Genomic DNA, 19,840 nt, shown 5'->3' on the forward strand with positions numbered 1-19,840 from the left:
ATTCATCAAGGTAACCGACCCTTCAGGTGATATACATGGTCGCTATCACTTCCTCTAGATGGGTGACTGAGCTAGGTGTTGTCAGTCGAACCTCCCCACTCGGTTTTGTCCCAAGGAAAGGTGACTTTGAGAGGTAGACTCTACTTCCTTTGGAAGGGTGTCTTGGAATTCCATCTCTCTCAAAAGATTTGTCTGCCTGTATTCTTTCCTTCGCCTAATCCTTCTAAGGCATAAGAGCGTTTCCCTAGGCAAGGGAGGCCAGAACGGATGGCCAGCTTTTCTTTGGTTACGCTGGTGCCCGAACTGGCAGGACTGTGATGAGACCTTCTCTCAACAGATCATTCTCTGCATCTCGGAATGCTATGATGTGGCTGTCAAGGAGTCCACTGAAGCTCTCAGGGCTCACTCCACCAGTGGGCTGCGAAGATGAATTATACCATTTCAGATCGAGAACTGTTGGCAATTAAGTCAGCCTTTCAAGAATGGCAATATTTGTTGGAGGCTCAGCACACAGTAACAATACTTACGGATCATACAAATCTAATATTTTTGAATACTTACGAAAACCTTTACTCCTCGTCAGCTGTGGTGGTCTGAACTTTGCAGATTATGACTTTGTGATTACATTCAAGCCTGGAAGACAGAACATTGAGGCTGATGCCCTTTCTCGTCAAGTTCCTGGAAGTGAACATGTAAGCTTCGATTCAAGTCAAGCTTGTATTTCTGCTGATCACTTCATTGTGGGAGTTACTGACTCGTCTGAGAGGTTGCAAAAAGAAATCCAATTGGGGATGTACCTGAAGAAATGCATGTTTGGGCTGAGAGAGATCCAGTACATAAAGTTCGAGAAGGTCTTCCTTGCCATGAGAATAAACTTTACAGAGGAGCTTCTCATTTCATTGTTGGAGTGTCATGACTAAGAGTTGGCAGGACATCCTGGGTATAAGAATACATTGGAGTTTATATGGTGTAATGTGTGGTGGGAGAAGATGTATGTGTCCAATTATGTTAAGACTTGTGAGGAGTGCTCTCGAAATAAGTCAGAAACGGAAAACTTGCTGTGGAGTTGAATCTGGGGCGATTAGAGTCATCGGGTGGAGCCGACGCACAACTACGCTGTGCCCCATGGTGGCAGAAAACTTTACAAAGTACAGATGCGCTGGGAGATAGATATCAAAGATGAGGAATCTGTGGCAGGGAGCGTCCATCAGAAAGAACATTACCTAGCTGTAAGTAATTTGTTCTTCCAGCATCCCCACATCAATAAAAAATCAAGGCTGTGGGGGATGCAGCCAGATTCCATGCACAGAGGATCTTGTGGAAGTTGAAGTAATCTGCTCCCCTCCTAAGCTGGTTCTGAAATCCGCAAGCATGCTATGGATCGTAGTTTACTGGCATTGATCATGTTTCCTAAGGTTTGTTTTGGTTCCCATTTGATGGTATTTCCTCCCTTCCCTCTTGCGGGCCGCCAGACAAAAAGCATTACTGGTTGGGGGTCCGGACATGAGATGCCGACGGGATTGATTGTACTACTAATCCCATGAGGCATTGGGGCGTGTTTGCAGACGATTTTGTCTGTACCTGTTTACCATCATTCACACGGCAAAGTCGGACGCGGTTTCAACGCCGCGATACACGTGATGACGACATCACGCTAAACTGTGACATATGACGTAATCACGGTATGCATCACGTGATCGCGTCACGCTAGGAATATTTAAGGTGGCCATTTTGATTTTTTCAAATGGCACCTGCGAACGGGAACCCTGAACTTGGTGAGGAGTTTTTTGATTTAGAGGTAAGATGGTTTAACAACTATTCAATATGAGGCACTCGTTTCTTTCCCAAATGTTCTTTGGGTTTGAGCAATAATATCCCCTATCTCAGAGACTTAAACTATGCAGGCACGTAATTTCAGAAAGTGTTGTTCTTAAGGATGGCTTTGAATGCTATGGGTGAACTTGAAATTAAGTAGGTCTACTTCCCAGACTCCTACACCTACGTTCTGTTTCTCTCTACTTTGTAGAATACTTTTTGAGCTACTTCAAATCCCCCCTTTCAAGATGGATACGCACCTCATATTTGAGTCCTGATAAACTGAAGGCCCTGTAAGTAAGGGTATTTGGGTTAAAGGGCTATAGGACCATGAAAGGTTTATTCCTATTCTAAAACGGTTTTTTGTATTTTATGTTTCTTGTAGAACTTGAGAGGAGGTTTTTGAGTGATCTTCCTAAACGATTTGGAAATCGCTCCTACCAATACCAAATGGTGTCCGGTTGTGGAATTAATTACCACACTTTATAAGGTATGTAAATAAAGGTATATACCTTACATCCTATTTGGATCGGGGTGTTCATGTTTGTAGTCTATTTAGGAGACACAAACTACTAGACAATTTAGTAGTACACGTTGTTTTTGCTCTACAGGGTTCGCCATTTTTAGAAGTCCTTTGGCTGCAAGGAAGTGATAGGAAGGAAATACCATTACCTTTGAAAAACACATATCATTTTACCCCTGATGAATGTCCGACATCTGTGTTTTAAGGACAGAAACTTGTACAAGTTGGGTTTGAAAACATACTAATAGGATTTGGAGAAAAGAGAAATTACTCCAGTGTGGAGTTTTACATGGAGTCAAGTAAAAATCACCAAAATCAACCCAGAGTATGGGATTTTCATGTGTTTTGTCAAGTACAGTCTTTTAGATGTTTTATATATTGTGTTTTTGACTATGAATTTTATGTAACGTGATCATTTTATGATTGTCACAATTAAATAAATATATGTACTAAGAAGTATATTTGGTAATGCATGTTTTTTGTCTTGTTAGCCCTGTAGATACAGACAACGGTGTCTACACCTTCTTTTGTATGTACTAATAATTGATCATGTTTCTGCCAGTAGATGAAGACTCATGCTTCTGCTTGCCCACATCAGAATAAGGCATATTGTGTCATGTGGCGAATCTGAAGATTTCGTCCCTTCTTCCCTGGGTGCAGCAACCCCCTTTGAGGCTAGGCAGATAAGCCCACTAAGCAAAACCCTCCCTTTTGGGTTTGGGCAAGCGTGACCTCACTGGGAGTGACTCCCATTCCAGTAAGGAACTCCCTATTACCAAGACATTGGGCTTCATTACGACCCTGCTTGTCTGGAAAGAACGGTGGCGGTAAAATCGCTGCCACTGTTCTTTCCGGACTGGCTGATTAAGAGTCCTGTAGGCAGATGTCGTCACTCTGACCTAGCGGGATTTACGCCACCTGCCTGCAGGCGGACATGGAAACACCGGCTCCGTCAGACGGAACCAGTTTTTCCATTGTCCTCATCCCCATGGAGTCCTACTGGACCCCATGGGAATGAGGACTTGCAGAATTCCGCCTCTTGAATTCCCGGGTCACCGGGGTCCCAATGCCCCGGTGATTCCGGGAATCACAGAGGCAGAATGGTAATATGGGTCGGGTGGTAACCTTCCGGTTTTTCCGCACGGTTCCCGCCGGACTCGTAATGAGGCCCATTGTCTCCATACATTGGAATACCAGAAGTGGAGCAGTCTGCCAGCTGTAGAACTACCAATAATTTATTAAATATATTTAAACAGTTGTCTCAAGGCAGTGCTGATCTTCAAGGGCTGGACAATTAAACACACCACTTTTGTATCTGATACCAAGGATAAAAGGACGTACTCGCTTCAATGGAGGAGACCCGATACGCAGAGGTGAGCTTTGGACATACCAACATCATTTGGAGGTGGAGCCAAGCTGCTGAGCGGAGCCGGCTGTAGCATGGAGAAAGAGCCAGAAGGAGGTCCAGACGGGAACCTGGAGAGACTCCGGCAGAGAAGCCTGTGAGGGAAAGAATCTTGGCCGACGAGGTGCAGGGCTGTGTGGAAATGGCTAGGCTGGTCAGAGCCAACCGAGAGGGAAGTTGTGACCAGGCAAAGGATGTGGTCTGCTTGTAGCCCAAGAAACAATGCCAAACCCGGAAAGGGAGAGGGCAACGAGATCCCCACTCGCGCCACAAGAAACCTGAAAAAAAGGAACAAGGCGGCAAGCGAAGAAAAACTCCTGCTTGTGTAATGGAGAGGATATATAGAACGCCAGCGGAACAGAGTCACCTTGCGGGAGCATGACCTGCTATAGAGAAGGCACACCGGGTTACTGCCAGTCGAGGGGGGGGGGCACAGAGACCAAACCCAGTCGAGGCGAGGAATAATGAAGACTACAAAACTGTATGAGTGACAACCCGGTTCAGAAGGATAATCAAACACCTATAATAAGAGCGGTTACTGAAACTCAAACCTTTGTGTCAGCCAAACGGCTCAAAGGCACAAGCAGAAACAACGGGAAAGATACTCTGGGTGGAGATACGCATATCCCTATGGATTGAATGAGAATCTGGGACAAGAGTGAAGGGAGCAAAAAGGGCCCTATAAAGCAAAGCAGGAATGAGCCTGGTGTGAAAGTACAATTAAGCAAGACTGGACTCTCGTGCAGAGTGCCTCACATAGTTGGTGGAGGAAGATTAAGGCAGGTAGATGTAGCCGGTCATCTGTGATCTTTGAGAGAATTTACTTTCTTTGGAATTTGAGAATTTAGGATGGTTATATCTGGAGAAAAAAAACGTTTCTTGAACTGCGACAGGATAAACATGACCTGATAAACCTGCGAGAACATATCTCCTGATAATGAAACGTGACACTAGGAGAGATTCCTGGAATCTGCAGGAGAAGGTAGATTATAGAACACTGGGACAACCTATAGTGCCCATTTTCCCTTTTTGGTTGTTTTTCTAAGTGGTGGCCAGTTAGGATTTGGACAGAGGATAAGCTTTCTTATTTGGACTCATATTGACAAGCACCCTTAATTTAGCTTGCTAGGTAGGGAACTTCACTATTAGCATTAGTAAGGCATTTTCTTTATAGTTAAATAAAAATATTGTAGACTAAATAGGTCTGAGTCTTTCTTCTGGTACGCCACCGTTGTCTTTGGAAATGATTGGCTAGGAGGTCCTAGTAGTAGGTTACTGGTTCACAGCAAGCACTTGTGGTCAACTCCATGAACAAGTTTAATTTGCAGTGCGATGGACATTTTTATATCTGATGGCACATATTGGCCCTTGAACTTATTGCTATAATGAATTGCTATATTTTGGGGATTCTAGAGCCAGTTTTTCAGAACCTCAAGGGTTTGCTTTTTCCCATGGTCTTTTTGGTTCATTGACTTCTTCTTTGTGGCCACAGGGACATTTCCTGATGTCTGCCAGCCATTATGTCCCTTTATGCATTACTTAAGGTATATGGTATTGGAACGCCACCAAGGTGCCCAGTAGCAGTCTCCTCAATATTGTGCCCTAAGTTTTTTGTCACTTGTATAATACTCCAGAAATCTAAATGATTGTTGATTAATGGTATAGGCTATTCAACCTATTTTTTTCATTTGGTAAAATTGTTTCCCTTTTTCTCCCATCCCCTGCCACGTGCGTTAGGAGCCAGGTCTAGGGCCTTCCAGATATACTAGGGTTCAGTGGTGCCTTTAAGACGCTGTACACTACCAGCTTGCTAGGTTTGATGAATCCCTGGGTATCACCACAATCCTGTTATTTAATGTTAGTCACCTCTTGTAGCGTATGCACATATATATTTTGGGGTTAGGGAAATCCTTGTTATTGGCATTACTGTTTTTTTTTATAATATCCTTGGTATCTTCTGATGCTCTGTATTATTACCTAAGCAGTTATTTGACCTGATATTTTTATCTGTGTTGCTTAAGTAATAGAATATATATTTTGAGTACATCTGTGTGGTGCATTTTTTCAATCTGTGTATATTAATTGTAAATCTTTTCCAGCCTACCTACCCTACCTTAGAGTTCAGCCATGTCAATCTGTTCACATTACTTACACTAAAAGATGTTTGGATTCCCTTTCTTGTCAGATGCATTAGCTTTCTCCTTTGGTTTAGTGGTTGCAGTATGCTCCGCAGATGGTGGTACAAAATCTACCTTATCAAACATTTTGATGGAAGTTGGTAGACTTGATTTGTAGAAACTTTCTCTGTTTATACAACTTGTTAATAAGTTAAACTATTTAAAAAAATATGATATAGAAAAAATATTTGAGTAGGATTTCAAAATGTGCCTTCAAAAGCCACACGGTTTGCAACACGGTGAATACAAATCTCTGGAGTGTGGTGGTATTCGATATGATGGGAGCTGTCTTTGGCATCTTGTTAATGGATTAACAAATCTAAATGGACACCATTTGCATTTCCCTACTCTGCATGATCTATATTTGGATACCTGCATTACAATAACCTATATTATATTTTGAAGGTCCGAGTGATCACGCCATACCATGGCCCCCCTTCAGACTATGTCGGATTGAAGATGATTCCTGATAACAGATTGCCGCCTCGTCATTTGCATTCAGTATGGACTGGCAAGACATCAGCGCTCATTAAATGGGAGTCACCTTATGATTTCCCAAATGAGGACCTGGTGAGCTGTATTTGAGTTTGTTTTATTGATAATGATCTATGTTTAGCCTTGGTGGTATCTGAGTGGCTCAACAAAGTGAACCAGGGTTTGAAAGGTTTTTACTGATACAAATCTGTTCATAACGAAAAGTACATGCAATCTTGTATCATCCAGTGTGAAATCATTTTGCTGATTTGCATTTACTGCTCTTCTTGAACATTGTTCTAACTTCTTTCTCTGTAACCACAATCATTTCAAATCTCACCCAAGGACTGAATATTATTCAGCCCCCACCCCTAGACTAACTGGAGTATGTGCTTGTGTATGTGTGTATGTGTGTCTGTGTGTGTTGTGAAGAATCCAGAGAATGTGTTCCTTCTCCCCAAGGGGAGCCGGCATCTTTGTGACTAGGAAGGTGAGCCTGCTATGTGATAACCTCCCTCTACTTTTAAAACTGTAATGTTTGTTGATTACGTGGGGGTTGGTCAGGAAAGTCATTTACAGGGTCCCCTTTATGGTGGATAGCTTGGTTCCTAATCTGGATACATGTGCCCTTTTGTTCCAGAGAGGAACCTAAATGCACCCGGACACAACAAGAGCGAGAAGCAACTGCAGAGTGCAAAATGCTTGCATGCATGTCCACACCGAGAAGCAAGGCCCTCCCTCACAGGAGAAGGAAGAGCCATGTTGTTAACGTGGTGGGTGGAGAGTCTGGGAAGTCTGCAGAATGCTGCCTCTTGGTGAAAGACGAAGGAACCATAGAGCCTAGTCCTACTGAAGCTGCAGGAAGCGAGGCAAAGCCACAAGGAGTACTCATGTCCAGAGCCTGTCTGTCCCGATGGGGAGAAACCGCTGAAAGAAGCACATCTGCGTAGACCGGAGCATGGTCTGAGTCACAGAACCACGCTGGCCAGAGATGCTGAAGCTGCAAAGCAGCACCACCACTGGGAGAGAGGTATGTGACCTTGCATCAGCATTGGGTGGTGGTGAGGGCACAGCAAAGCCCACACCAGGCTACACATCTGCATAGCCCACAAGGAGGCACATAGGCTGAACAACCTGAAGCCTGCATAGGAGTAGAAGTTCCAGAATCCCACAAAGGGAAGACGAGACAGAGGAAAAGAAGGCAGATAAAGCCACAAGCCCATGTCGGGTTGAGATCCTGAGTAATGCAGGAGGGAATGGTAAAGTGGCCTTACCAAGGGGAGCAGGTCCATAGCCCATGCTGGACTGGGCACATGCATACCCAGCAGAGGTCAGAAAAAGGTCAAGAGACGAGCTGGCCTGTGGTTGGCTGAGGACACGAATAACCAAGGAGTGGCTGAGAGAAATAGGCCATCACAATGGACCCATACTCCAGGGAAGACTGAGCATACAATTGCCCCATGATGGGACAAGAAAAGGTTAACCTGTGAAAGCAAGCGTCCCCAAACAGCACGATCCTCCCCGCAATGAGAGACAATGAAGGACTCTCCCAGGATGGGAATAAGGCCAAGACAGAGTGCGGGTGAGCGTAAATGGGAGTTTATCAATCAGAATATGGCATGCAAAGAACTCTGCAACCTCCGAGAGCGCTCTGTCTGACAATAGCAAAGACAGGCGTATATATTTACAAAAAACGTCATCAAAACCTACATACTATAGGGGGCACAAGTTCATTGGGATTGGGTGGCGACGACTAACTATAGGTGCTGCTGCGGCGTGGTTGGTCTTGGCTGAAGGACGTCACTGGTCACCCTCGTGGGTTGGGCTGGGCCTGGCAGGTCGGCTTGAGTTCATCCGGGCGGTGTTGGTGTGCCAATGCGGTCTGGGGCAGAGATGAATGCCTTTCCTGACTTGCTTGCCCTCGGCCATGCACACCGCAGTCATTCAGTCATTTACAGTGTTATTCTCTTTAGTAAATCTTCCAATAGGTTATTTTATAGGTTAATGCAACACAGGAGGAATGCACCTTGTGAGGGGTCTGGGGGTAATATATCGAGGCCTGGTTACCCGTGTCCTGTTGACCGGGGCCATAGGTTGAGGGGCTAAGCTTCGGGGCCTGGGACGGGCGGTACAGGTCTTTCTGCCTTGTTAGAAGTTTGTTATGGATGTTCCGCTGCGTGTTGTCAAAGTGTTGGGTGTCCTGATTGCACAGGGCCATAAGTCTAAGATGGTCTGGTGGGTTGTGGGGTTTACGAGGGGGCGCTTGAGTTTAGACAAAGGTTTACTGCTGTGCTGTAAATAATGCAGGTGGCTGGCCGCGGCCTTGGGTGCTGCAGTGGGGGCTACAAATCTTTGAAGTGGCTCCAGTCTAGTCGGGGGAGGTGGGGTAGTGCAGAGCGGGCCTCTGTTCTCATGTCTTGGCGGCCTTGGCAGGGTGGGAGGGGGAATGGCCTTGTACGCATTCACAAAGGTATCTCCCTCGTGTGTTGCCGAATGTAGGTAAAAACATCACAAACATTTGAACACTTTCTATAATACTTATTCAAAATCACTTTAAACGTGCATTTAACTTTGCTGGATGTGTCTCGAGTATACCCAGTCCGAGCACCATATTTGTATATTCTGTTCTAGCAGCTACAGTATTTTAGTTACAGGCATATACATTCGCAGTAAATGTGGTAGTAGTTGGGTCGGTGGAGTACATAGAAAACGACCCGCCACTGTACGTGACGGTGGTGGCACATAAGGGGCTTAGACATACACACATGATAAGTGCATTCTCGCGCATCCTTTACATGAGTTCATAGTATAGTTTCATTCGTTTTCCCGTATACTCTAGCAGCATTAGCTTAGTTATGGCGCAAAACCATGGGAGGTAGGTTGCCCAGTGATCCACGCAACAAACAGATCCCTGGAGCGTTCCTTTATTATTAGCATCCACCTGCAATAGTGTGGGCTCGTCATTGCTTATATCATGGGAGCATGCTCTCTCATTTTAATACATTCTACAGGCGTTTGTAATATACGAGATTTTGTGGAAGAAAGCATACTTTGCAGGTGGTCTTTTCATTAATATATACATGTATAAGACTGTCTGCCATCAAGTGACCATTTTACCGTTCTTCTCATTGTTCAGGCCTGCTGGCCGGGTCATGCTGATAGTGATAAGACACTGCGGGAGGTGAACAGTTACAATGTCAGCGTATTTCGCTAGCTCATGTCCGTCTTGTTCGTGGGAACGTGCTCGCAGCGGATCTGCCAGGGTGCTGCGGCAACAGGGATGTGACTCTCCTAGGGTGGGGGCCGCGCTACAGTGCGCTGAGCTCACACCATCTTTACCGAGCAAAAAATGGTTTCTGGGCCTAGCTAAATTTGTGTGGCAATCAATACGTGTGGGCACTCGATATGTGTGGGCAATGTCTCCAGCGGGCGAGCCCTCCACCACCTGGGCCCGGGTGGCACGAGGGAACGCCCAATGAGCCATAGCCCTCACCTGGGGAGAAAACGCAGGCGAGAGGGGTCTCCTGGACCAGTCCTCCCCTACACCTGTTAGCCCAAGCAGGCCAGTAGCCCACCTGGGGCTGATGAACCAGTTAACCCATGAGGGAGTGTAAGGAAGGAAATCAACCAGGACAACAAAGTCTAATAGCCTACCTGAGGCTGAGAATATGAGCCATCCAGAAAGGGTTACATTTGAACGTTATTATAATTGTGAATACCATCCTATCCAGGTCTGGTTGTTGTTCAACTCTTGATTGTGCCCACACTCTATGGGCCCCCCACCTGTTTATGTTTCCACTGAATTCTCTAAGCTTCCTTCCCAAGGAACCTATAAAGAATGAACAAACTGTACAAGTAGATGTCTCAAATATTGACTACTTGATCATTCGTACTTAGGTACTACACTTTGTATGTCCTCAAATGTGAATGTCCTTTGTTTTTGTAAAAATACAATGTATTACTACACCACTGCACTTCAAAATAAAACCCTTTTGTGCAGAAGAACAGTTTCATGAGAATTCTGTGACCACCCACACAAGGGGTCACCCACTCTGCTGAAGAGTAACCACTGCTACACCAGAAGTGGTTACTCTTCAGCAGAGATTGACCTGACCTTGCTCATTCGTTTTTTGATACTATTGTACCAACCTGGGCAGAGCAAGGCAGTAACCAGGTACCCTTCAGAATACTACCTGATGAGCACTATGTTGTTAGTATAGGGTCCCCTACATAAAAATGGGGTTAGAGGACGCTTTCTTTCATTTCTCAATCAATAAACATTGTTGAACTATATCTGGCTTAAGTGTGTGTGTCTGCGTATGTGCGCGTGCGCTCATCCGTCTTCACATAGTACAAACCTCCTTTGCTTTAGTAGCTGCATCATGCACCCCCGGCTAGAATCCTCACTCCCCCCCTTTCCTGCAGTCCTTATCCAGAATAGTTCAATGCTTGTATGCAGAGCTTGTCCCCAACAGTATTTTAGGTGTCCAAGTATTGGTGTTGGTTCTATAACTCATCTTCTGATGGATTCCTTCCAACCACAGATTGCCTATACTAGATATGTATCTTCCAGAGAAGGCTGCTTTCAGAAACGTTAAGCCAACATGTTGCACCATGCCAATCTGTCAACTAGACTAAGATTCATGCCCATGATGCGGAACATGCCAGGGGCAGTATTTAGGGATACATTGGTTCCCCCTGACTTCAGTTCTATTTCTCTGTGCACTCAATACTGCTCATTTACACCACTAGCTTTTTTCACATACAACTGCATCATGCTGAATCCCAAAATGGACTTCAAACCCTGCAGACTCTGCTTGAGGTACATGTCGGTCACACAGCCCCCGTGTCTTTACTAACTGGGCGATGAACCCAATATAAAGGACTGTGTTTCGAGTAAATCCATGCCTGGAAATACCCTCCAGGAGTTTCCCACTGAATTCTACACCTTCACCCCTGACCCTAAAAGAAAGACACATCTTAAGAGATTGTTGTCAACCAGTGAACCATGTGGATGCCATTTGTCCTTCATCCTCCAAAAAGAATTCTTGTCACACCCATGTCCTTCTGGCACATCGCCACGCTTGCAGGCACCATTATCCAGTTGCTCTTCTAAGCCAGAGAAGTGGAAGAAATTCTGGCAAAAGATGATATACCTCTTTGCTAGGTTCCTGGCAACACCAGTCCTGGCAGAGGAGCAAAGGTCCATCATGCTTGAACAAACTGCTGGAGACCTCAGACTGCAACATCACACTTGATTCTATCATTTCCGGCACTGAGACCCAAAACCGTTCCCCTCAAACTCTGGACTGCTCAGTCTTCGGGCATTGTAGCCAGGCACAAAGGAAATAGTTTGACATCTTGCCGGAGTTTGCTCCTGCACCAAGGTACAAGCGTGTTGCAAAAATGTGCCTGATCTTTGAGGGTAATCACATCTGTTGTGGGTTGGAACCCTTGGATTCTGGAGAGGTGAGTATTTCCCAGAGAAATTCTATGACCAAGAGGATGTTCTTGCCTATTTTGCTACCGACCTTTGGGAAACCAGTGATCTAGACCACTCCACTGAGTTGTACTTCATGCAGGCCTCTTCATATGGTAAATTACACACTTCCAGCAAACTATTGCCAAGCTTGCTGATATTTTGGATTTGTTGGCACAATTGAAGACAGGTGTAGTTTGACATCATGGATATTCTTGACCAGGATCCCCCCACATCGGGCACCCACTAATCTGGGTGTTTTGTCCATTCACCCCCACTCCAGCGAGTCATGGTGGGGGGCGCTGTGTGGCAGTTCAGGCCTTCACAGTGGGGTCAGACCGCCACATTAACATCCTTGCCCAAGATTGGTAAAATACGCTGTTCGACACTTTAGACCAAAAACGGTTTGTATTAGGCAGCCAGGCATTCAGGACGGTGATGTCCGGTCCACAGGGGGTGACTGCAGGAGCTGCTAAAACTTGATGTCTACCACAGTTTGACTCGTGCTCCATTCAGTGTCCCCGGGGAAGTGGATGAAATGAAAGAAACACAGCTCTTCTCTTCAGATGATTCAGCAATTTGCATAACGTGATAAGCTATATTTGTCAGAACTGGCTCCTTGGAAGGCGAATGAGAGAACATAGTTGATGAACAGGTTATTTGATACTTAGTTCTAGCCCATTTTTATAAAGGGAATGTAGACTAAGCAGTAAGTCAGTTTTCAGGATATAAGGTGTTCGTTTAATAAGACAGTTAACCCCAGACTGAACATTTAAATAGAATAGACAACACAACAGTAACAAAATATACTAATTTATTGGGCCTTCAACTCTAAGCAGGTAAACTAAAACCAGGCAGCTTTCATTAAAACACACTTAAACCGATGTACTGTAAGGGTGCAGAAGTAAGGCATGTTTTTGGGTATAAACTTTTACTTATTAGTAAAAGGGTTGACAAATGCCTCTCTATCCCTAAAGCTAAGAGGGGTTTCCCTTCCTCATAAAACTAGTAAATTGTCAAGAAGTACAAAACTAAAGTCTCACTGTTGTGTCTTAAGCCTAGCTATGTCCCTAACACTAACAATCTAAAGTAATTGTTCAAGGATGATCTCTTCTCAAAGGAAACTGTTCTTTGTGGTTTCAACCAACAGAAAAGTTTCCAGTCTCCCTGGTAATAAAAAGTGATGCAAAATAATGTTCCAAAAATACAGGATTCCAAAGCTAGGGTTCTTCTCCCTAGACTACTTGGCTTATGTTAATTCCTTTGGGGCTTCTGAGCCACCTTTTCGAGGGGCTTGTATCCTCCGACGTATTCCACATCTATTACAGGTAATCACCACAATTGTGCTGCTTCGGAAAATGTTTTGGCATCCTGCGTCGATGATGTCGATACGCTGTCCTCAAGGGCCGCCGTCGAGCTGACATCACCGGATGTTATAAGTAGGACGCACGACGCCTGTAGCCTCAGTTCTGTTTTTTCAGCGAACATGCTCGCTTCAGAATCTCGGTGCGCCTTGGTTCTTCTCCTGATTGAATCGGTTCTTCGTTCTTGGATTTTGTAAAAATCCTGTCTTCGTCTTCTACCCCGCGGTCAGGCTTCAAAAAGTGTTGGTACTGCGGTTCCAAGATGTCGCTTACAGACCCGCACGATGTCTGCCTCTCGTGCCTCGGCGAGGACCACGCCACCGATGACTGTGACGATTGCCAGTCTTTGACTTCGAAGGCCTTGCGGGAGTGGATGAAGCTATCTGTCGGTAGGGTTTCCAAACGCCGAAAGTCGAAATCTGCTGGGCTTTCGACCGACGATTTGAGGAGCGACTCTCTGCGTCGGCATAAATCTAGGGGGTCTCGGTCCCGGAGTGGTTCCCGCCATTCCTCTGCCTCTTCTAGGCACTTGTGGAAGCGCCATCACTGGTCGCCTTCCTCGTCCGAGGTCTCTGCCAGACGGCGGGTTGCTTGTCCCAACAAGCGTTCCTCTTCTGCGGAATGGGATGCATTTCATAAGGAGATGTGATTTTCGAGTCGCAGGGCTCTGTTCCGTCTGCGCCTTTGAGAGAAGCCAGCAAGGAACACGCTAGGGCCACCGCTTGCACGCCTTCGGGCTTGGGCGGTCGGCGCGATCATCTGGAGCCGTCGAGGTCCCGATCGGACAAGGTAGATAGCTCTAGCCATGCCCACTCCAGGTCCCAGTTCTCGACGCCCTCAAAACCGTTGGAGCCTGTGAGGCCTTCTAAGACATCATCGGCGCCGAGGCCGTCGAAGGACACGCTCGGGGCTCCGGCCTCGAAGCCGTTGTCGAAGCCGTCGGCGGCTCGCTCGGCATCGACGCCGATTCCGTCGACGCCTTTTCAGGAGGCTTTGTCAGAGGTAGCTCAGAGACCGGTGGATACACCGAGGAAGGCCCTGAGTAAGTCAGTGAGGCCTGTGTTTGAGCCTTTTTCTGTGCCCTCATCCAGGGATTTGTTCCAGCCTCTGGATTATATCTCTGAGGTGCATGAAGGGTCGGATGTGGAAGGTCTGGTTCCTCAGGAGGTTCCTGATGACCTGTTGTCTGGTCTAGCCAGTTGGAAGACCTGCGTCAATCTTTGCATGATGCCAGTGGTCTGGACACCTCCCCAGAGGTTGAATTTGGCAGGCCTGAGCCTGGTACTCACGCTGAATATTCATACAGGCGTCTCATGTCGAGGGTGACTGAGTATTTGGGGTGGTCTGCTCCACTCGTGGATTTTCTGCAGGATGACCTGACCGATATCTTGGACCAAGGTCCACCCACTGACCCGGTGCTGCCATTTCATATGGCCTTACAAAGAAGGGTGGTGGTGGGTTGGACTGCTCCGGAGAGTCTCCTGGCAGTGAATAAGTCATTGCCGAAAAAATACCGTCCAGCCAGTGGCGACCCCGGCTACTTTTCTTTGCACCCCACTCCGGGGAGTTTGGTGGTGCAGGCAGCTACGGCCCCAGCGAAGCAGGCATCGTACCCTAACATCCCTTCTGATAGGGACGACAGGCTTTTCGACGGTTGGGCAAAGAAAGTGTTTAAAGGCAGCCAACTCCATTTGTGCCTTGGCAAGATTCACTCACACTCTGTGGAATTGTGTCTCTTTGGCAGCTGAACATATTCCCCAAGGGGAGGAATGGGATGGTTTTCTTGCCCTTGTTCAGGATGGCAAGGATGCCATGTGTGAATCCGTTGAGTCGGGTCTGGACGTGGCAGACTGTATCAGCCGGTCCATGGCGGCGAGCACCGTGATGCGCAGGTTTGCATGGTTGCGGAAGTCTGGGTTTGCTCCTGATGTACAGTCCCAGCTTCTCAACATGCCCTTTGATGGTGACTATCTTTTTGGCAGCAAGGCTGATGAGAGCTTTGAGAAGTTGCAGACCTCCAAAGCTGCAGCGAAGCCGTTGAGCGCTGCATTTCGTCAACCTCTGCCTTTTCGTCCTAGGGGACAGCAATGGAGGGGAGGTTCCTTTCGATACTACCCGGCCTTTGGTAGATCGAGCGGAGCTGCCAGTCAAAGGGGCCAACATAGGAGTACCAGAGGTGGAAAACAAGGTACTCGAGGTGCCAAAGCCCCTCGGGCACTTCCGCAGCCGATTCAGCTCAGTTATGAGGCCATGTCCCATGGTTCGCCAGTTGGGGGAAGGCTGGCGTAGCATCTTGTAGAATGGTGTGCCATTACTTCAGATGTGTGGGTTCTGGAGATCATAGCCCACGGCTACTGTCTTCCTTTCTGGCAGAGGCCTCCCGAAAATCCACCAGGGAAGCTCTCTTGGAAGAGTCCAGATCCACTCCTTGCGCAGTAGATCAAATCCCTGCTGGAGAAAGGCGCCATAGAACTGGTGCCTGTAGCGGAGAGGAACAAGGGATGGTATTCCGCATAATTTTTAATCCCGAAAAAAGACTGGGGATTGAGACCCATCATGGACTTGCGTGGTTTGAACAGCTCCTCAGGAAGGACAAGTTCAAGATGGTTACTCTTTCTCAAGTCCTCCAGGCCCTTCAACTTCAGGATTGGTTGCTGTCTCTCGACCTCAGGGATCCTTACTTTCATGTGCCGATTCATCCCAAGCACAGGAAGTACCTGAGGTGCGCGGTTGGCGACTCGCATTTTCAGTTTCGGGTCCTGCTGTTCGGATTGACCTCCGCCCGAGGGTCTTGACCAAGCTCATGGTGGTGGTGGCAGCGTATCTCAAGAAAGGGGGGATTCACGTTGACCCCTACCTGGCCGTTTGGTTGATCAGGGTGCGCCCTCCCGAGCAAGTCCTGGATCATCTCTGTCACCTGCCACTCCCAAGCTGGGCTTCACCCTCAACTTAAAGAAATCCCACTTGACACCTACCCAGCGGCTCCAGTACATCGGAGCGGTTCTCGACACATCTCTGGGGCAGTGTTCACCTCCCCAGGTGAGGGCTCATCACATTCTGCAGATGGTGGACAAGTTTCAACGTGCCCAGAGTCTCCCGGCGTTAGAGTTCTTGAGGTTGCTCGGCCTCATGGCATCCTGCATTCGCCAAAGAAAGGTTCTTTACATAAATGAGGAAGAAGATGGGAGGTCATCAGATGACGAAGTTGTGATGCCAGTGCAAAATATTATCGTTAATACCGTTAATGTGGTCACAAATAGTGGAGAGATGGATGATTGTGAGCGTCCCTATACTGAGTTAACGGTGAATGGGTGTAGGATATCCATGATGGCTGATTCAGGATCGAAAGTAACTCTTGTGTCCAGAAGTGTATTTGAGGGTGATATGAAAGGGGTTGTCTCAGCATTGTCTGAGCCTGACATATGTCCAGGGGGATACAACCAAGATCGGATTGAGCTACTGGGTTATGTATGGAGTATGTTCGAATTCAAGGGACGCAGCTGTGAAGGGAAGGTGTATGTTACCAAGAAGGGACAATCCTTGTTGGGATGGAGAGAGCAAATGAATTTGGGAATCAAACTTGATCCCAATCACCCAGAGCAGGTGTTGCAAGTTGCTGAAGTGTCATTGACGCATGGCAGATGTGTCTGAGTATTGGAAGGTGTTTCATGAGAAATTGGGAAAAGTGAGGGGGTTTCAGCACCAGATTGTATTGAAAAAGGGGAGTCTACCCATTGTTGCAAAGCTCAGGCCGGTGCCTTTTGCTTTAAGGGACAGTGTGAAGAATGAGTTACAGAAGTTATTGAGGTCAGGAGTGATTGAGAGAGCTGGGGGGATTGAATGGGTCTCCCCAGTCGTGATTGTGAAGAAAAGTTCAGGGGATCTGAGATTATGCGTTGACATGCGCGAGTTGAATAAGTGTGTATTGGTAGACAGGCACCCTCTGCCCAACATGGGTGAGCTATCCACTGTGATGATGGGTGGCTTCCTCGAATCAAAACAACCTAATGGACGAGCCATATTTATTTCCTCCTTTTATTCTGGTAAACTCCATATCACATTTGCTATTCCACACAAAGTCAGCTCCCTTTCTCAGAATCTTTCTCAGTTCCTGCACTTTATCAGCGTAGTTTACCACAAATTTATGATAAAATTCCGTCAATCCCAGAAAAGATCGCAGTTCACTCTTGTTTTTCGGTTTTTCAATACTCTTTATGGAATTCAGCATGTCTTCTTTGGGCCTAACTCCATGCCCCAAGACTTCATGACCAAGATAGTCCACCTTTGTCAAGGCAAACTTACATTTCTCTCCTCTCAAAGTAATACCTCTCTCCTCAAATATCTTTAAAACTTCACTCAAGTTCCTGTCATGCTCTTCCAAGGTCTCTCCACTCACCAACACATCATCTTGAAAATGGAACACCCTCTTCACTCTTCTCAACAATCGGTCCATGATCTTCTGAAACACTGAAGAGGCAGATGCCAAGCCAAATGGCATCCTCCTAAATTGAAACACACCTTCATGTGTCACAAACGCCGTAACTTTCCTACAAGCCTCCTCCAGTTCAACTTGATGATAGGTTGAAGTCATGTCCAATTTAGAGAAGTATTTTCCCCCACCCACCATGGTCAATAGCTCACCCATGTTGGGCAAAGGGTGCCTGTCTACCAGCACACACTTATTCAACTCGCGCATGTCAATGCATAATCTTTGGACAAGCTGGTCATGATACAGAATAGAATTTGGGCTTTGAGGATGGCACCTCATTCTACAACCGGTTTGTGTCCGTTTGAACTTATGAGGGGCAGGAAGCCGTATTCCATGGCGTGTCCACCATGGCTTGGTAGGAGCAGGGAGACGGATCTAGTCATTGATGAAGTGAGAAAGTCATTGATGAAAAAGAAGACAGAGTGGGTCACGCGCGAGAATTTGAGGAGAGGAAAGAAAGAGCTTTGTGTGGTGTGTGGAGATAGGGTCAGGATAAGGAAGGGTCTGGTCAAGAAGAAAGGGGATTCTTTATATTCCGATCCTGTCAGAGTTGTGGCAGTCATGAGCGGGGCTGTGCGAGTGACTGGTGGACAGGTGTGGAACAAAGACAGAATAGCCACTGTGAGGAGAGGCCATGTGTGGGGTGATGTCTGTACAAGTTGTTGAAGCCAAGGTGGTGTTTAATTGATAAATATATAGTGATAGATTAAGTTAAAAAAAAAGGGGAAGATGTCTTGAGATGTCTTCCATGATAGTATGAGGTGTATTGAGAGGAGCAGTATCATACATCATCCTGCGTGATGTCACGGAATGTTGTTGTGTCACGAAACTGTTCTGTTTACATTCTAATGCCAGTTGGAGCCAAGGGCTGAATGAGGAGGAGCCTCTTAATGCTGGGGGACTTCTTCCCTTCTAGTATCCAGAAAAACTGAAATAAATATCTTTGAACCCTTACCTGTCTCCGCTGTAGAATGAGGTGCCATCCTCAAAGCCCAAATTCTATTCTGTATCATGACCAGCTTGTCCAAACCACACTCCTCTCCCATACGTACACTCTCCATCACACATCTATTCATCCTTTCGACCACCGCATTAGACTCGGGATGATATAATGAAGTCCTTTTGTGGCCAACTCCACATTTCCTCAAATATTTTGTGAAGTTTTCCCCTATAAACTGGGGACCATTGTCCGTCAGTACGGTTTCAGGAAAACCTTCATTCGCAAAAATCTCCTGTAAGACCTAATCATATTCTCACCAGTAATGTCTCTTACCACTTTAAAATCCACACATCTGGAAAACAAATCTACAACCAAAACAATGTATTTTCCACAGCCGTAACACAGCTCCACGGGACCTAGTATGTCCATGGCAAGATCACTCCATATCCTGGATGGGAGACCGACATCCACCAATGGCTGCTTTTTGGCCACTACTCCTTTCCCACTCTTGGTACAAAACTGACAGTTTGCAAAACAATTTTCTATCTCCTTATCAAAACCCGGCCACCAATAGTCTTCTCTTAGTACTCCTTTGGTTTTGGTAACACCAATGTGACCACTATGTGCCAGATCTATCACTTCCTTAAACCGATCGGGAACACTGCCCTACCCCATCTAAACAAAATACCTTCATTTACCGATAATTCATCCTTCACCTCCCAAAACGGCTTCATGCCCTCCGCCAATTCCACCTTGTTTGGCCATGCCGCAGACACAACATAGGGAATTACCCTCTTTATGGTATCATCTTTCAATTTCCTCCAACCACTCCTGTTTGGATACAATACCATCTGTGTTGACAAACACTAGTTCCATGTCCTCATTCTCCACAATTTCATGGTTTGTCACCCATACTCTCACTGTCCCTGAAAGCAAAAGGCACCGGCCTGAGCTTTGCAACAATGGGTACACTCCCCTTTTTCAATACAATCTGGTGCTGAAACCCCCTCACTTTTCCCAATTTCTCATGAAACACCTTCCAATACTCAGACACATCTGCCATGCGTCAATGACACTTCAGCAACTTGCAACACCTGCTCTGGGTGATTTGGATCAAGTTTGATTCCCAAATTCTTTTGCTCTCTCCATCCCAACAAAGATTGTCCCTTCTTGG

General features: G+C 46.4%; 1 protein-coding gene across 2 annotated transcripts in view; it reads left to right on the top strand.

Moving 5' to 3' along the window:
• The window catches only part of SORL1 (sortilin related receptor 1), a 1,341,481-nt gene that overhangs the window by 1,158,561 nt on the left and 163,080 nt on the right, over positions 1-19,840 (top strand). For both annotated transcript variants that reach the window (XM_069614318.1, XM_069614319.1), the window contains exon 43: positions 6,326-6,490. In XM_069614318.1, coding sequence (XP_069470419.1) covers positions 6,326-6,490 — 165 coding nt within the window. The remainder of the gene's footprint in view (positions 1-6,325; positions 6,491-19,840) is intronic.

Source organism: Ambystoma mexicanum, chromosome 9, assembly GCF_040938575.1.
Source record: "Ambystoma mexicanum isolate Mex_15411 chromosome 9, UKY_AmexF1_1, whole genome shotgun sequence".
In the NCBI taxonomy this organism is placed as follows: Eukaryota; Metazoa; Chordata; class Amphibia; order Caudata; family Ambystomatidae; genus Ambystoma; species Ambystoma mexicanum.